This window comes from Pleurodeles waltl, chromosome 8 (assembly GCF_031143425.1).
Source record: "Pleurodeles waltl isolate 20211129_DDA chromosome 8, aPleWal1.hap1.20221129, whole genome shotgun sequence".
In the NCBI taxonomy this organism is placed as follows: domain Eukaryota; kingdom Metazoa; phylum Chordata; class Amphibia; order Caudata; family Salamandridae; genus Pleurodeles; species Pleurodeles waltl.
Genome location: NC_090447.1, coordinates 1442712653 through 1442730608, shown reverse-complemented (window position 1 = coordinate 1442730608; position 17956 = coordinate 1442712653). Strand labels below are relative to the sequence as shown.

The following is a 17956-nucleotide window of genomic DNA, read 5'->3' as shown; positions in this document are numbered from 1 at the left end:
TACCCTCTGATAAGCCTACTGCTTGACCACACTACCACAAATAGAGTATTAGTATTATCTATTATTGCCACTATCAACCTCTAAGAGGAACCCTTGGACTCTGTGCACACTATCTCTCACTTTAAGATAGTATATACAGAGCCAACTTCCTACAGGGGTATTGTCTGATTTATGAGGGGTAGCGTAGGCATGTTTGGTATGGTTGTAATGGTAGTGCGAAAGAGAAACATCCTGAACAAATAGGTCCTAAACAACTACTTGCCTAAACCACTACTGGTAAACCACTAAAAAGTCTATTCAACGAAGTACTGAACAACTACTGTCTAAACAATGATTTTGGCTGAATAACGATTGCCTGAACAACACATTTTAAGGTAAGTTTTTCTTTTTTTTTTTAAACGTATCTTAAAATTTGTTGTTCAGGCAATCGTTATACAGGCAAAATCGTTGTTTAGACAGTAGTTGTTCAGTAATTCGTTGTAGAGACTTTTTAGTTGTTTAGCAGTAGTGGTTTAGGCAAGTAGTTGTTTAGGACCTAGTTGTTCCTTCACATATTCGTGTGGCCGTTCTCTTTTCCCTGCATTCATGCAACGTGTCCCCTACCAGCCCCCCAAAGGCGTCAGAGGATTCTGGTTTATGTCTTTGTTGTCATGCCACTGCCGGGTCCTTGCATTTTCATGTGGTGTGTCACACTCTGCTTTTTCCTGTCAACGTGCAAAAGATTATCTGTTCTATCTGTTCTGTTTAGTCACCTGCCTGATACTTTTCTAACCTCATGCCTGCTGCTTGCTTACTGCTTTTGTCTGCCTCTTTCTACTTATTTCCTACAGACTTGGGTTTGATACAGGGTCAGTTTGGTATTTAAGGTTTGATTTTGCCCCTGTCCTCAGGTCCAGTTTGAGAGTTTGGTCTCCTTCCTTGCTGTATGTCAACGGCTTTGCCAGTCTTAGAGGTTCATGTTCAGCATGTCTATGGGCTCAATCTACCCTCTCTTTCTGTTTGAAAAAGTGAGAATGTTGCCCTGTCTCACATATTGGGGGCAGGGGTCTCTTTTCTGAATGCTAGTGCCATGGTTTGCTTGACTATCAGAACCTGTGTGCAATTATTTGGGTGGCAGTGTGCTTGTTCATACCTTTCAGGTATCATTTTGTCTGTGCTCCATGCCTTTTGCCCCGGAGTGTCTCTTTTGGCATCTCCTCTATGGACATATGCATATGTGGCCTCCTGCTTCTGCCCTTAGGTTACTTGCTCAGGGCTATTGTGATGATCTGACTTGTTTTTCGCTGCAGTACTGGTCATTCTTTGTGGTTAATGTGCTGGTTGCTACTGGGAAGTTGTGTACTGCATAGTTACTGTTGCTTCACTTTGGGTTTCTTTCTGGTTGGCTGTATGCCTGAACCATTTCCAGACTATTGGCCACTTGCTATTGCTCTTATGGCCACTATTCCGGGTCAGTTTTGGGTTCGTGCTGCTCCTGTGTTTATTTTAACTCTCTAGTGGCTTTTTGCGAATTCTGAGAGTAGTGTTTGCAAAGGCTTGTGAGTGCCTGTGAATTGTTTTGAGTGTGTGGTTTTATTGCTACTTTTGCTTCTACTGCCCTGAGTTGCAAGGAAGTGTCCTTTACCACTGCCTGCTTGTCTGATTCGGCTTAGGTCACTTTTCCTGTTCAGTTAGATTGTACCAGATGTTAAGCCCTTAGTGCAGGAGTGTTGCTTGCTTTTTTTACTGGCAGGTTTGATGTTATCCGGTCATTCGCACCTTGTCTGGTAAACATCTGCTGAGTTACTTTCTTTTTAGTTGTTTGACCCCCTGTGCTTGTCCGCATTTTGAGTTGCGGCTCATATTGTCTCTCATGTTAATGTTTGCATTGCTGTATCCAGGGTTTCTCTTTGGAATTTGTTGGTCATTCCCAGTTCTCAAATCATGGTTCGGTGTCTGGTTTGGGTCCACTGTGCATGCCTCTTTTTTCTGTGTGCTTCTTGGTTTCATTCGCTGTTTTGGACACTGATTCAAGCGTGTAGGTTCTTTATGGTGGTCTTTGTTTTCATTGAATGCCCTCTTTTCTACCGGGTAAATCCTCATAGATTAGAGAGGATCAGCGCGGTAATGCCCTGAATTCTAATAGCACTCTCCATTGCACTAAGTCCCAGTTCTACATCCTGCTGTGCTTTCCTGGGAGACATAGTCACCTATGTTATTTTGTTCTTCCTGCTTTTTACTACAGAAAGTGTTTGTGGATAATGCATGCACTTTAACCTATATAACAAAAAACTTACAGCCGGGAGCTCGCCTAAAGGGTCCGATCTTGGCATACTTTGGTTCATAGGGCTCACTGTTTTTCGCACTGCGGCCTTCAATGCAGACCTGCAGCAACAATAATAAAATATATGGCATTTAATCATCTCATATTTACATCTTCATAGATATAAAGAGCAATAAAAAGAAATGAAACTAACACACTATGATTCCATTTAGATGACAGGTTTTCAAACAAGCACATATAACATCAACAGAGCGCAGGATGGATGAGATAAAATACAGAGCAAACTTTGCAGTGGCTGAAATATGTATCAGCAGCTTTTTGGTGCCTTCTCCTTTTCATCTAGTCGTACTCCTACTTTCCCTGTTACCAAGATAATGCTAACAGAATTAGCAAATACATTACTAAGTCTTGGACAAAAATACTCAGAACTGCAGTTTCTTGACTGTAGCTATTCATCGCTCACAGGCCACTGGTAAGTTGTGACTCCCTTGAAAATGATCTCCTGACAGTTCCCAGCGTTGCTAATTTCACCTAAAATGTGGCTAATGTTGCCACAGTACACATCTTGAAATGCCTAAAATACAAATTATATTGCTCACAAATAAATAATCATAATGGACTTGATCCTCATACTTATTTAGAAAAATAGAGAGCTTAGGTACACACAAAATTAAATACTTAATAGAATTCCACTTTAAGATTCACAGAATCAGAATTTGTGGAATTTGCAAAAATATCACCGTAGCTCAGGCAGGAGACTTCTCTGCCTCCCCTCTGAGCTCCACCACAGTCTCATTTGGCAGCGGATACCTTTCCTCTGGAGCTCAAACCGTTCCTTGATCTCAATAGTGTGTTGGCCATTTGTAGGAAAGTACCATCTTGCCTGGCATGTTACCCCCATATTTCACTGTATGTATGTTGTTTTAGTCCATGTGTCACTGGGACCCTGCCAGGCAGGGCCCCAGTGCTCATAAGTATGTGCCCTGTATGTGTTCCCTGTGTGATGCCTAACTGTCTCACTGAGGCTCTGCTAACCAGACCCTCAGTGTTTATGCTCTCTCTGCTTTTTAAACTTGTCACTAACAGGCTAGTGACTAAATTTACCAATTCACATTGGCATACTGGTACACCCAGGTACACCCATATAATTCCCTTGTATATGGTACTGAGGTACCCAGGGTATTGAGGTTCCAGGAGATCCCTATGGGCTGCAGCATTTCTTTTGCCACCCATAGGGAGATCTGACAATTCTTACACAGGCCTGCCACCACAACCTGAGTGAAATAACATCCACGTTATTTCACAGCCATTTACCACTACACATAAGTAACTTATAAGTCACCTATATGTCTAACCTTCACTTAGTGAAGGTTGGGTGCAAAGTTACTTAGTGTGTGGGCACCCTGGCACTAGCCAAGGTGCCCCCACATCGTTCAGGGCAGATTCCCCTGACCTTGTGAGTGCGGGGACACCATTACACGCGTGCTCTATACATAGGTCACTACCTATGTATAGCGTCACAGTGGTAACTCCGAACATGGCCATGTAAAATGTCTAAGATCATGGAATTGTCACCCCAATACCATTCTGGTATTGGGGGTGACAATTCCATGATCCCCCGGGTCTCTAGCACAGAACCCGGGTACTGCCAAACTGACTTTCCGGGGTCTCCACTGCAGCTGCTGCCAACCCCTCAGACAGGTTTCTGCCCTCCTGGGGTCCAGGCAGCCCTGGCCCAGGAAGGCAGAACAAAGGATTTCCTCTGAGAGAGGGTGTTACACCCTCTCCCTTTGGAAATAGGAGTGAAGGGCTGGGGAGGAGTAGCCTCCCCCAGCCTCTGGAAATGCTTTGATGGGCACAGATGGTGCCCATCTCTGCATAAGCCAGTCTACACCGGTTCTGGGATCCCCCAGCCCTGCTCTGGCGTGAAACTAGACAAAGGAAAGGGGAGTGACCACTCCCCTGACCAGTACCTCCCAGGGGAGGTGCCCAGAGCTCCTCCAGTGTGTCCCAGACCTCTGCCATCTTGGAAACTGAGGTGTTGGGGGCACACTGGACTGCTCTAAGTGGCCCGTGCCAGCAGGTGATGTCAGAGGCTCCTTCTGATTGGCTGTTACCTCTCTTGGTAGCCAATCCTCCTAACCTCTAATTGTTGAGAAAAAGGGTGAGGTTACTTATCTGGTAGACCTGGGCACTGCCAGGAGTCCCCTTAGGGTGATTCATGTCAACCGCCTAAAACCCTACTATGACAGGGCTGATCTCACCCTGCTCATGGCAACAGATGAGGGACAGGAAGAAGAGAGTGACCCTCTCCCTGATCGCTTCTCCACCACTGAAGCAGATGCCTTAGTGGAGGGAGTAGTTTTGGCAGATTGTCTAACTGCAGAACAGAAAGACAACTGCATCAATCTCCTTGGACAATTTTCAGACCTCTTTTCAATTGTGCCAGGTACAACATCCTGGCGTGAACACACAATTGTTACTGGAGACAGCCTGCCTGTCAAAAGTAAGATTTATAGGCAGCCTGACTGCATTAAACAAGAGGTGCAGAAAATGTTGGATCTGGGAGTGTTTGAGCCTTCTGAAAGCCCATGGGCTAGTGGTACTTGTACCAAAGCCTCACACAAAAGATGGTAAAAGGGAGATGAGGTTTTGTGTAGACTACAGAGGTCTCAATCAGGTAACAAAAACGGATGCGCACCCTATACCCAGGGCAGATGAGCTCATTAATACACGGGCATCTGCCAAGTATCTTAGCTCTTTTGATTTGACTGCAGGGTATTGGCAGATCAAATTGGCAGAAGATGCTAAACCCAAGACTGCATTTTCAACTATAGGAGGGCACTACCAATTTACTGTGATGCCCTTTGGTTTGAAAAATGCACCTCCCAGTTTTCAGAGGTTGGTGAACACAGTCCTGCAAGGGTTGGAGGCTTTCAGTGCAGCATATCTTGATGATATTGCTGTCTTTAGCTCCACCTGGGATGATCACTTGGTCCACCTTTGGAAAGTTTTGGAGGCCCTACAAAAGGCAGTCCTCACTATCAAGTGCCAGATAGGGCAGGGTAAGGTGGTTTATCTGGGACACCTGGTAGGTGGAGAACAGATTTCACCACTACAGGGGAAAATCCAGACAATCATGGATTGAATTCCCCCTACAACTCAGACCCAGGTGAGAGCCTTTTTAGGCCTCACAGGGTATTACAGGAGATTCATTAAAAACTATGGTTCCATAGCAGCCCCTCTTAATGATCTCACAAGTAAGAAAATGCCTAAAAAGGTGTTATGGACAGCTAGCTTTCAGAAAGTTTTTGAGGAGCTCAAACAGGCCATGTGATCTGCGCCTGTCCTAAAAAGCCCATGTTACTCCAATAAATTCAATGTTCAAACAGATGCATCTGAATTAAGGGTAGGGGCAGTCTTATCACAACTGAATTCTGAGGGCCAGGATCAACCAGTTGCTTTTAGCAGCAGAAGGTTCACCCCTAGAGAAAAGCATCGGTCTGCCATAGAGAGGGAGGCCTTTGCTGTGGTCTGGGCACTGAAACAGTTGAGGCCATACCTGTTTGGCACTCACTTTATTGTTCAGACAGACCACAAACCTCTGCATTGGCTAAAACAAATGAAAGGTGAAAACCCTAAATTGTTGAGGTGGTCCATATCTCTACAGGGAATGGACTATACAGTGGAACATAGGCCTGGGAGTACCCACTCCAATGCAGATCGACTCTCCAGATATTTCCACTTAGACAATGAAGACTCATCAGGTCATGGCTAGTCTTATTGTCCTTCGTTTGGGGGGGTTGTGTAGGAAAGTACCATCTTGCCTGGCATGTTACCCCCATATTTCACTGTATGTATGTTGTTTTAGTCCATGTGTCACTGGGACCTTGCCAAGCACCCATATAATTCCCTTATATATGGTACTGAGGTCCCAGGGTATTGGGGTTCCAGGAGATCCCTATGGGCTGCAGCATTTCTTTTGCCACCAATAGGGAGCTCTGACAATTCTTACACAGGCCTGCCACTGCAGCCTGAGTGAAATAACACCCACGTTATTTCACAGCCATTTTACACTGCACTTAAGTAACTTATAAGTCACCTATATGTCTAACCTTTACCTAGTAAAGGTTAGGTACAAAGTTACTTAGTGTGAGGGCACCCTGGCACTAGCCAAGGTGCCCCCACATTGTTCAGGGCCAATTCCCCAGACTTTGTGAGGGGACACCATTACACGCGTGCACTACATATAGGTCACTACCTATATGTAGCTTCACAATGGTAACTCCGAATATGGCCATGTAACATGTCTATGATCCTGGAATTGCCCCCTCTATGCCATCCTGGCATAGTTGGCACTATCCCATGATCCCAGTGGTCTGTAGCACAGACCCTGGTACTGCCAAACTGCCTTTCCTGGGGTTTCGCTGCAGCTGCTGCTGCCAACCCCTCAGACAGGTTTCTGCTCTCCTGGGGTCCAGCCAGGCTTGTCCCAGGATGGCAGAACAAAGGACTTCCTCTGAGAGAGGGGGTTACACCCTCTCCCTTTGGAAAATGGTGTGAAGGCAGGGGAGGAGTAGCCTCCCCCAGCCTCTGGAAAGGCTTTCATGGGCACATTTGGTGCCCATTTCTGCATAAGTCAGTCTACACCGGTTCAGGGACCCCTTAGCCCTGCTCTGGCGCGAAACTGGACAAAGGAAAGGGGAGTGACCACTCCCCTGACCTGCACCTCCCCTGGGAGGTGTCCAGAGCTCCTCCAGTGTGCTCCAGACCTCTGCCATCTTGGAAACAGATGTGCTGCTGCCACACTGGACTGCTCTGAGTGGCCAGTGCCACCAGGTGACGTCAGAGACTCCTTCTGATAGGCTCCTTCAGGTGTTGCTAGCCTATCATCTCTCCTAGGTAACCAAACCGTCTTTTCTGGCTATTTAGGGTCTCTGTCTCTGGGATTCCTCAGATAACGAATGCAAGAGCTCATCAGAGTTCCTCTGCATCTCTCTCTTCACCTTCTGCCAAGGAATCGACTGCTGACCGCGCTGGAAGCCTGAAAAACTGCAACAAAGTAGCAAAGACGACTTCTGCAACTCTGTAACGCTGATCCTGCCGCCTTCTCTACTGTTTTCCTGGTGGTGCATGCTGTGGGGGTAGTCTGCCTCCTCTCTGCACTAGAAGCTCCGAAGAAATCTCCAGTGGGTCGACGGAATCTTCCCCCTGCAACCGCAGGCACCAAAGAACTGCATCACCGGTCCCCTGGGTCTCCTCTCAGCACGACGAGCGAGGTCCCTTGAATCCAGCAACTGTGTCCAAATGACTCCCACAGTCCAGTGACTCTTCAGTCCAAGTTTGGTGGAGGTAAGTCCTTGCCTCCCCACGCCAGACTGCATTGCTGGGAACCGCGACTTTTGCAGCTACTCCGGCCTCTGTGCACTTCCGGCGGAAATCCTCTGTGCACAGCCAAGCCTGGGTCCACGGCACTGTAACCTGCATTGCACGACTTTCTAAGTTGGTCTCCGGCAACGTGGGACTCCTTTGTGCAACTTCGGGTGAGCACCGTTTCACGCATCCTCGTAGTGCCTGTTTCTGGCACTTCTGCGGGTGCTACCTGCTGCTGAGAGGGCTCCTTGTCTTGCTCGATGTCCCCTCTGTCCCCAGACGGAATTGGTGACATCCTGGTCCCTCCTGGGCAACAGCAGCATCCAAAAACCCTTATCGCACGATTTGCAGCTAGCAAGGCTTGTTGGCAATCTTTCAGCAGGAAAACACTTCTGCACGACTCTCCACGACGTGGGGGATCCATCCTCCAAAGGGGAAGTTTCTAGCCCTTTTCGTTCCTGCAGAATCCTCAGCTTCTACTGTCCAGTAGCAGCTTCTTTGCACTCACCGTTGGCATTTCTTGGGCATCTGCCCATCTCCGACTTGCTTGTGACTTTTGGACTTGGTCCCCTTGTTCCACAGGTACCCTCGTTTGGAAATCCATTGTTGTTGCATTGCTGGTTTGTGTCTTTCCTGCAGAATTCCCCTATCACGACTTCTTTGTCCTCTGGGGAACTTTAGTGCACTTTGCACTCACTTTTCAGGGTCTTGGGGTGGGCTATTTTTCTAACCCTTACTATTTTCTAATAGTCCCAGCGACCCTCTACAAGGTCACATAGGTTTGGGGTCCATTCGTGGTTCGCATTCCACTTTTGGAGTATATGGTTTGTGTTGCCCCTATCCCTATGTGTCCCCATTGCATCCTATTGTAACTATACATTGTTTGCACTGTTTTCTAAGACTATACTGCATATTTTTGGTATTGTGTACATATATATTGTGTATATTTGCTATCCTCATACTGAGGGTACACTCTGAGATACTTTGGCATATTGTCATAAAAATAAAGTACCTTTATTTTTAGTATATCTGTGTATTGTGTTTTCTTATGATATTGTGCAAGTGACACTAGTGGTACTGTAGGAGCTTCACTCGTCTCCTAGTTCAGCCTAAGCTGCTCTGCTAAGCTACCATTATCTATCAGCCTAAGCTGCTAGACACCCTATACACTAATAAGGGATACCTGGGCCTGGTGCAAGGTGTAAGTACCCCTTGGTACTCACTACAAGCCAGTCCAGCCTCCTACATTGGTTGTGCAGCGGTGGGATGAGTGCTTTGAGACTACTTACCACTCTTGTCATTGTACTTTTCATAAGAGAAAAATATACAAAACTAGTTCAGTGTGTGTACACATTGCTAAAAAGTTTTGCATTTCCTCTTTTCACTCTTTTCTAAGTGCTGAAAAGTACATCTAAACTTTCTAAAAGTTCTTAAAAAGTTTAAAAAGTTTTTTTTTTCTGTCTTTCTAAAAAGTTCTGAAAAACTTTTTCTTCACTTTTTCTGTCACTTAAACTGTTTCTAAAATGTCTGGCACAGGCCAAGCTGTTGATCTGTCCAAACTGGCATATGACCACCTTAGCTGGAAAGGAGCAAGGAGTCTCTGTGTAGAAAGAGGTTTGAGTGTAGGGAAGAATCCTTTTTTGGAATTGTTGCTTAACATGCTTACAGAACAAGATAAGGCCAAAGGGGCCACATCTGTTGAAAAAGTAGCTACTGGTTCCCAATCTGATCCAGGGACTCCCCCAGGAAAAGATTCAGGAAAGAAACTTCCCAGCCTGCCCATTACTAGACAGTCTAGCATAGTTGGTACTGATGTGGAGGTACACCATACAGATAGTGTTATCTCACATCATAGCAAGAGCATTGCTTCTCACCACAGTAGAAGTGATGTTTCTGTTAGCCAAGCTGTTAGGGTGCCTTCTGTAAGGGACAGGTCTCCTTCTGTCCATTCTCACCGTACTTCTGTGTCTAGGAATGTCCCTCCCACCCACCCTGATGACAGAATGTTAGAAAGGGAGCTCAATAGATTGAGAGTGGAGCAATCCAGACTGAAGCTTAAACAGCAACAGCTGGATTTAGATAGACAATCCTTAGAAGTAGAGAAGGAAAGACAGAAACTGGGTTTAGAAACCCATGGTGGCAGCAGAAGTATTCCCCATAGTCATCCTGCAAGAGAGCATGGTTCAAGGAATCTGCACAAGATAGTTCCCCCTTATAAGGAGGGGGATGACATTAACAAGTGGTTTGCTGCACTTGAGAGGGCCTGTGTTTTACAGGATGTCCCTCAAAGGCAGTGGGCTGCTATCCTATGGCTATCATTTAGTGGAAAAAGTAGGGATAGGCTCCTTACTGTGAAAGAAAGTGATGCCAATAACTTTACAGTTCTTAAGAATGCACTCCTGGATGGTTATGGCTTAACCACTGAACAATACAGGATAAAGTTCAGTGAGACCAAAAAGGAGTCTTCACAGGACTGGGTTGATTTTGTTGACCATTCAGTGAAGGCCTTGGAGGGGTGGTTACATGGCAGTAAAGTTACTGATTATGACAGCCTGTATAACTTGATCCTGAGAGAGCATATTCTTATTAATTGTGTGTCTGATTTGTTCCACCAGTACTTGGTGGACTCTGATCTGACCTCTCCCCAAGAATTGGGAAAGAAGGCAGACAAATGGGTCAGAACAAGGGTGAACAGAAAAGTTCAGACAGGGGGTGACAAAGAGAACAATATGAAGAAAGATGGTGAAAAATCTCAAGATAAGCATGGGGATAAGGGTAAAACCAAAGATCCCACTTCAAATCTTAAACACTCTTCAGGGGGTGGGGATAAAACAAATTCTTCCTCTTCTTCTCAACCTACACAATTTAAAAAGCCTTGGTGCTTTGTGTGTAAAAATAGAGGCCAAAGGCCAGGGGATAAGTCCTGTCCAGGTAAACCCCCTGAGCCTACCACCACTAATACATCAAGCTCTAGTGCCCCTAGCAGTAGTGGTACTAGTGGTGGGACTGCTGGCAACAGTCAAGTTAAAGGTGTAGTTGGGTTCACTTATGGGTCCATAGTAGAAACTGGGGTAGTCAGTCCCAAGACAGTTTCTGTCACACCTAGTGGCATTGGCCTTGCCACACTGGCTGCTCTTCCCCTTACAATGGATAAGTCCGGTCAGACAGTTTCAATAAATGGTGTTGAGGCCTTGGCCTACAGGGACACAGGTGCCAGTATCACTTTGGTGACTAAAAACCTAGTGCATCCTGAACAACACATCATTGGACAATAGTATAAGATTATTGATGTCCATAACTCTACTAAGTTTCTTCCCTTAGCTATAATTCAGTTTAGTTGGGGTGGAGTTACTGGCCCTAAGCAGGTGGTAGTATCACCTAGCTTACCTGTAGACTGTCTCTTAGGTAATGACCTAGAGGCAACAGGTTGGGCTGATGTAGAGTTTTATGCCCATGCAGCCATGCTGGGCATCCCAGAGGAATTGTTCCCTCTCATTTCTACTGAAATGAAAAAGCAAAGGAGAGAAGGCCTGAAAACTCAGGATCCCTCTCCAACAACAGGTAAAAGGGGCATCACAGTATCCCCTAACCACCCTACCATTCAGGATACCATTCCTGTGGTGGGAGAAACCTCTCCTGGGGTGGCACCTGTTCCAAGGGAATCATCAGTTGGCAAAACTGTACTCCCTGAGGTAGAAGTACCTCTCTGTGGGATAACTAACATTGGTGAGAAAAACAGCACCATTTTAGTTAACATGGAGCATCCCTCCAACCCTCCCAGAGAAACTTTAATGCAGAAACCCTGCACTACCTCACAACACTTAGGACAGCATCCCTGCCCTAGTGTGGAGCTCATAGGACAGCATCCCTGCCCTGCTCCAACTCAAGAGAAACAGCATCCCTGTTCTCTCTTCCAGCCATATGGACACATTTTTTGCCCAACTATGGCTTTTCTGAGACAGCCTCCCTGTCTGGCATTTCCCTCACTACAAATAGGTTCAGTGGACAAGTCCCACTGCTCTAAACTAAAACTTACTGATAGAAACTCTGAAAATACATCTTCACATTGTTGCTTAGCTAAAAAACTTCAAACAGGGTGGTTTACATCCCCACAGGGAAGTAACCATATAGTGGATGATAAAGGGAGTAACCAGTCTATTGCAGAACTACTCTCTACTTATCACCACTTAGACAATAAAGTCTCAACTGGCCAAGATTAGCCTTATTGTCCTTCGTTGGGGGGGAAGGGGTGTTGTGTGAGAAAGTAGCATCTTTCTAGTCTTGTTACCCCCACTTTTGGCCTGTTTGTGAGTGTATGTCAGGATGTTTTCACTGTCTCACTGGGATCCTGCTAGCAAGGGCCCAGTGCTCATAGTGAAAACCCTATGTTGTCAGTATGTTTGTTATGTGTCACTGGGACCCTGCCAGTCAGGACCCCAGTGCTCATAAGTTTGTGGCCTATATGTATGTGTTCCCTGTGTGGTGCCTAACTGTCTCACTGAGGCTCTGCTAACCAGAACCTCAGTGGTCATGCTCTCTCATTTCTTTCAAATTGTCACTAACAGGCTAGTGACCAATTTTACCAATTTACATTGGCTTACTGGAACACCCTTATAATTCCCTAGTATATGGTACTGAGGTACCCAGGGTATTGGGGTTCCAGGAGATCCCTATGGGCTGCAGCATTTCTTTTGCCACCCATAGGGAGCTCTGACAATTCTTACACAGGCCTGCCACTGCAGCCTGAGTGAAATAACGTCCACGTTATTTCACAGCCATTTTACACTGCACTTAAGTAACTTATAAGTCACCTATATGTCTAACCTTTACCTAGTAAAGGTTAGGTGCAAAGTTACTTAGTGTGAGGGCACCCTGGCACTAGCCAAGGTGCCCCCACATTGTTCAGGGCCAATTCCCCGGACTTTGTGAGTGCGGGGACACCATTACACGCGTGCACTACATATAGGTCACTACCTATATGTAGCTTCACAATGGTAACTCCGAATATGGCCATGTAACATGTCTATGATCATGGAATTGCCCCCTCTATGCCATCCTGGCATAGTTGGCACAATCCCATGATCCCAGTGGTCTGTAGCACAGACCCTGGTACTGCCAAACTGCCTTTCCTGGGGTTTCGCTGCAGCTGCTGCTGCCAACCCCTCAGACAGGTTTCTGCCCTCCTGGGGTCCAGCCAGGCTTGTCCCAGGATGGCAGAACAAAGGACTTCCTCTGAGAGAGGGGGTTACACCCTCTCCCTTTGGAAAATGGTGTGAAGGCAGGGGAGGAGTAGCCTCCCCCAGCCTCTGGAAAGGCTTTCATGGGCACATTTGGTGCCCATTTCTGCATAAGCCAGTCTACACCGGTTCAGGGACCCCTTAGCCCTGCTCTGGCGCGAAACTGGACAAAGGAAAGGGGAGTGACCACTCCCCTGACCTGCACCTCCCCTGGGAGGTGTCCAGAGCTCCTCCAGTGTGCTCCAGACCTCTGCCATCTTGGAAACAGAGGTGCTGCTGGCACACTGGACTGCTCTGAGTGGCCAGTGCCACCAGGTGACGTCAGAGACTCCTTCTGATAGGCTCCTTCAGGTGTTGCTAGCCTATCCTCTCTCCTAGGTAGCCAAACCCTCTTTTCTGGCTATTTAGGGTCTCTGTCTCTTGGGATTCCTCAGATAACGAATGCAAGAGCTCATCAGAGTTCCTCTGCATCTCTCTCTTCACCTTCTGCCAAGGAATCGACTGCTGACCGCGCTGGAAGCCTGCAAAACTGCAACAAAGTAGCAAAGATGACTACTGCAACTCTGTAACGCTGATCCTGCCGCCTTCTCTACTGTTTTCCTGGTGGTGCATGCTGTGGGGGTAGTCTGCCTCCTCTCTGCACTAGAAGCTCCGAAGAAATCTCCTGTGGGTCGACGGAATCTTCTCCCTGCAACCGCAGGCACCAAAGAACTGCATCACCGGTCCCCTGGGTCTCCTCTTAGCACGACGAGCGAGGTCACTTGAATCCAGCAACTGTGTCCAAATGACTCCCACAGTCCAGTGACTCTTCAGTCCAAGTTTGGTGGAGGTAAGTCCTTGCCTCCCCACGCCAGACTGCATTGCTGGGAACCGCGACTTTTGAAGCTACTCCGGCCTCTGTGCACTTCCGGCGGAAATCCTCTGTGCACAGCCAAGCCTGGGTCCACGGCACTCTAACCTGCATTGCACGACTTTCTAAGTTGGTCTCCGGCGACGTGGGACTCCTTTGTGCAACTTCGGGTGAGCACCGTTTCACGCATCCTTGTAGTGCCTGTTTCTGGCATTTCTGCGGGTGCTACCTGCTGCTGAGAGGGCTCCTTGTCTTGCTCGACGTCCCCTCTGTCCCCAGACGCAATTGGCGACATCCTGGTCCCTCCTGGGCCACAGCAGCATCCAAAAACCCTTATCGCACGATTTGCAGCTAGCAAGGCTTGTTGGCGATCTTTCAGCGGGAAAACACTTCTGCACGACTCTCCACGACGTGGGGGATCCATCCTCCAAAGGGGAAGTTTCTAGCCTTTTTTGTTCCTGCAGAATCCTCAGCTTCTACTGTCCAGTAGCAGCTTCTTTGCACTCACCGTTGGCATTTCTTGGGCATCTGCCCATCTCCGACTTGCTTGTGACTTTTGGACTTGGTCCCCTTGTTCCACAGGTACCCTCGTTTGGAAATCCATTGTTGTTGCATTGCTGGTTTGTGTCTTTCCTGCAGAATTCCCCTATCACGACTTCTTTGTCCTCTGGGGAACTTTAGTGCACTTTGCACTCACTTTTCAGGGTCTTGGGGTGGGCTATTTTTCTAACCCTTACTATTTTCTAATAGTCCCAGCGACCCTCTACAAGGTCACATAGGTTTGGGGTCCATTCGTGGTTCGCATTCCACTTTTGGAGTATATGGTTTGTGTTGCCCCTATCCCTATGTGTCCCCATTGCATCCTATTGTAACTATACATTGTTTGCACTGTTTTCTAAGACTATACTGCATATTTTTGGTATTGTGTACATATATCTTGTGTATATTTGCTATCCTCATACTGAGGGTACACTCTGAGATACTTTGGCATATTGTCATAAAAATAAAGTACCTTTATTTTTAGTATATCTGTGTATTGTGTTTTCTTATGATATTGTGCAAGTGACACTAGTGGTACTGTAGGAGCTTCACTCGTCTCCTAGTTCAGCCTAAGCTGCTCTGCTAAGCTACCATTATCTATCAGCCTAAGCTGCTAGACACCCTATACACTAATAAGGGATACCTGGGCCTGGTGCAAGGTGTAAGTACCCCTTGGTACTCACTACAAGCCAGTCCAGCCTCCTACATTGGTTGTGCAGCGGTGGGATGAGTGCTTTGAGACTACTTACCACTCTTGTCATTGTACTTTTCATAAAAGAAAAATATACAAAACTAGTTCAGTGTGTGTACACATTGCTAAAAAGTTTTCCATTTCCTCTTTTCACTCTTTTCTAAGTGCTGAAAAGTACATCTAAACTTTCTAAAAGTTCTTTAAAAGTTTAAAAAGTTTTTTTTTTCTGTCTTTCTAAAAAGTTCTGAAAACCTTTTTCTTCACTTTTTCTGTCACTTAAACTCTTTCTAAAATGTCTGGCACAGGCCAAGCTGTTGATCTGTCCAAACTTGCATATGACCACCTTAGCTGGAAAGGAGCAAGGAGTCTCTGTGTAGAAAGTGGTTTGAGTGTAGGGAAGAATCCTTCTTTGGAATTGTTGCTTAACATGCTTAGAGAACAAGATAAGGCCAAAGGGGCCACATCTGTTGAAAAAGTAGCTACTGGTTCCCAATCTGATCCAGGGACTCCCCCAGAAAAAGATTCAGGAAAGAAACTTCCCAGCCTGCCCATTACTAGACAGTCTAGCATAGTTGGTACTGATGTGGAGGTACACCATACAGATAGTGTTATCTCACATCATAGCAAGAGCATTGCTTCTCACCACAGTAGAAGTGATGTTTCTGTTAGCCAAGCTGTTAGGGTGCCTTCTGTAAGGGACAGGTCTCCTTCTGTCCATTCTCACCATACTTCTGTGTCTAGGAATGTCCCTCCCACCCACCCTGATGACATAATGTTAGAAAGGGAGCTCAATAGATTGAGAGTGGAGCAATCCAGACTGAAGCTTAAACAGCAACAGCTGGATTTAGATAGACAATCCTTAGAAGTAGAGAAGGAAAGACAGAAACTGGGTTTAGAAACCCATGGTGGCAGCAGAAGTATTCCCCATAGTCATCCTGCAAGAGAGCATGATTCAAGGAATCTGCACAAGATAGTTCCCCCTTATAAGGAGGGGGATGACATTAACAAGTGGTTTGCTGCACTTGAGAGGGCCTGTGTTGTACAGGATGTCCCTCAAAGGCAGTGGGCTGCTATCCTATGGCTATCATTTAGTGGAAAAGGTAGGGATAGGCTCCTTACTGTGAAAGAAAGTGATGCCAATAACTTTACAGTTCTTAAGAATGCACTCCTGGATGGTTATGGCTTAACCACTGAACAATACAGGATAAAGTTCAGAGAGACCAAAAAGGAGTCTTCACAGGACTGGGTTGATTTTGTTGACCATTCAGTGAAGGCCTTGGAGGGGTGGGTGGTTACATGGCAGTAAAGTTACTGATTATGACAGCCTGTATAACTTGATCCTGAGAGAGCATATTCTTAATAATTGTGTGTCTGATTTGTTGCACCAGTACTTGGTGGACTCTGATCTGACCTCTCCCCAAGAATTGGGAAAGAAGGCAGACAAATGGGTCAGAACAAGGGTGAACAGAAAAGTTCATACAGGGGGTGACAAAGAGAACAATATGAAGAAAGATGGTGAAAAATCTCAAGATAAGCATGGGGATAAGGGTAAAACCAAAGATCCCACTTCAAATCTTAAACACTCTTCAGGGGGTGGGGATAAAACAAATTCTTCCTCTTCTTCTCAACCTACACAATTTAAAAAGCCTTGGTGCTTTGTGTGTAAAAATAGAGGCCATAGGCCAGGGGATAAGTCCTGTCCAGGTAAACCCCCTGAGCCTACCACCACTAATACATCAAGCTCTAGTGCCCCTAGCAGTAGTGGTACTAGTGGTGGGACTGCTGGCAACAGTCAAGTTAAAGGTGTAGTTGGGTTCACTTATGGGTCCATAGTAGAAACTGGGGTAGTCAGTCCCAAGACAGTTTCTGTCAAACCTAGTGGCATTGGCCTTGCCACACTGGCTGCTCTTCCCCTTACAATGGATAAGTCCGGTCAGACAGTTTCAATAAATGGTGTTGAGGCCTTGGCCTACAGGGACACAGGTGCCAGTATCACTTTGGTGACTGAAAACCTAGTGCATCCTGAACAACACATCATTGGACAACAGTATAAGATTATTGATGTCCATAACTCCACTAAGTTTCTTCCCTTAGCTATAATTCAGTTTAGTTGTGGTGGATTTACTAGCCCTAAGCAGGTGGTAGTATCAACTAGCTTACCTGTAGACTGTCTCTTAGGTAATGACCTAGAGGCCTCAGGTTGGGCTGATGTAGAGTTTTATGCCCATGCAGCCATGCTGGGCATCCCAGAGGAATTGTTCCCTCTCATTTCTACTGAAATGAAAAAGCAAAGGAGAGAAGACCTGAAAACACAGGATCCCTCTCCAACAACAGGTAAAAGGGGCATCACAGTATCCCCTAACCACCCTACCATTCAGGATACCATTCCTGTGGTGGGAGAAACCTCTCCTGGGGTGGCACCTGTTCCAAGGGAATCATCAGTTGGCAAAACTGTACTCCCTGAGGTAGAAGTACCTCTCTGTGGGATAACTAACATTGGTGAGAAAAACAGCACCATTTTAGTTAACATGGAGCATCCCTCCAACCCTCCCAGAGAAACTTTAATGCAGAAACCCTGCACTACCTCACAACACTTAGGACAGCATCCCTGCCCTAGTGTGGAGCTCATAGGACAGCATCCCTGCCCTGCTCCAACTCAAGAGAAACAGCATCCCTGTTCTCTCTTCCAGCCATATGGACACATTTTCTGCCCAGCTATGGCTTTTCTGAGACAGCATCCCTGTCTGGCATTTCCCTCACTACAAATAGGTTCAGTGGACAAGTCCCACTGCTCTAAACTAAAACTTACTGATAGAAACTCTGAAAATACATCTTCACATTGTTGCTTAGCTAAAAAACTTCAAACAGGGTGGTTTACATCCCCACAGGGAAGTAACCATATAGTGGATGATACAGGGAGTAACCAGTCTATTGCAGAACTACTCTCTACTTATCACCACTTAGACAATAAAGTCTCAACTGGCCAAGATTAGCCTTATTGT

At 46.3% G+C, this 17956-nt stretch overlaps 1 protein-coding gene across 2 annotated transcripts in view; it reads right to left on the bottom strand.

Annotated features, from left to right (window-relative positions):
* UMODL1 (uromodulin like 1) overlaps positions 1-17956 on the bottom strand; it is a 499986-nt gene that overhangs the window by 33828 nt on the left and 448202 nt on the right. For both annotated transcript variants that reach the window (XM_069202600.1, XM_069202601.1), the window contains one exon: positions 2277-2364. In XM_069202600.1, coding sequence (XP_069058701.1) covers positions 2277-2364 — 88 coding nt within the window. The remainder of the gene's footprint in view (positions 1-2276; positions 2365-17956) is intronic.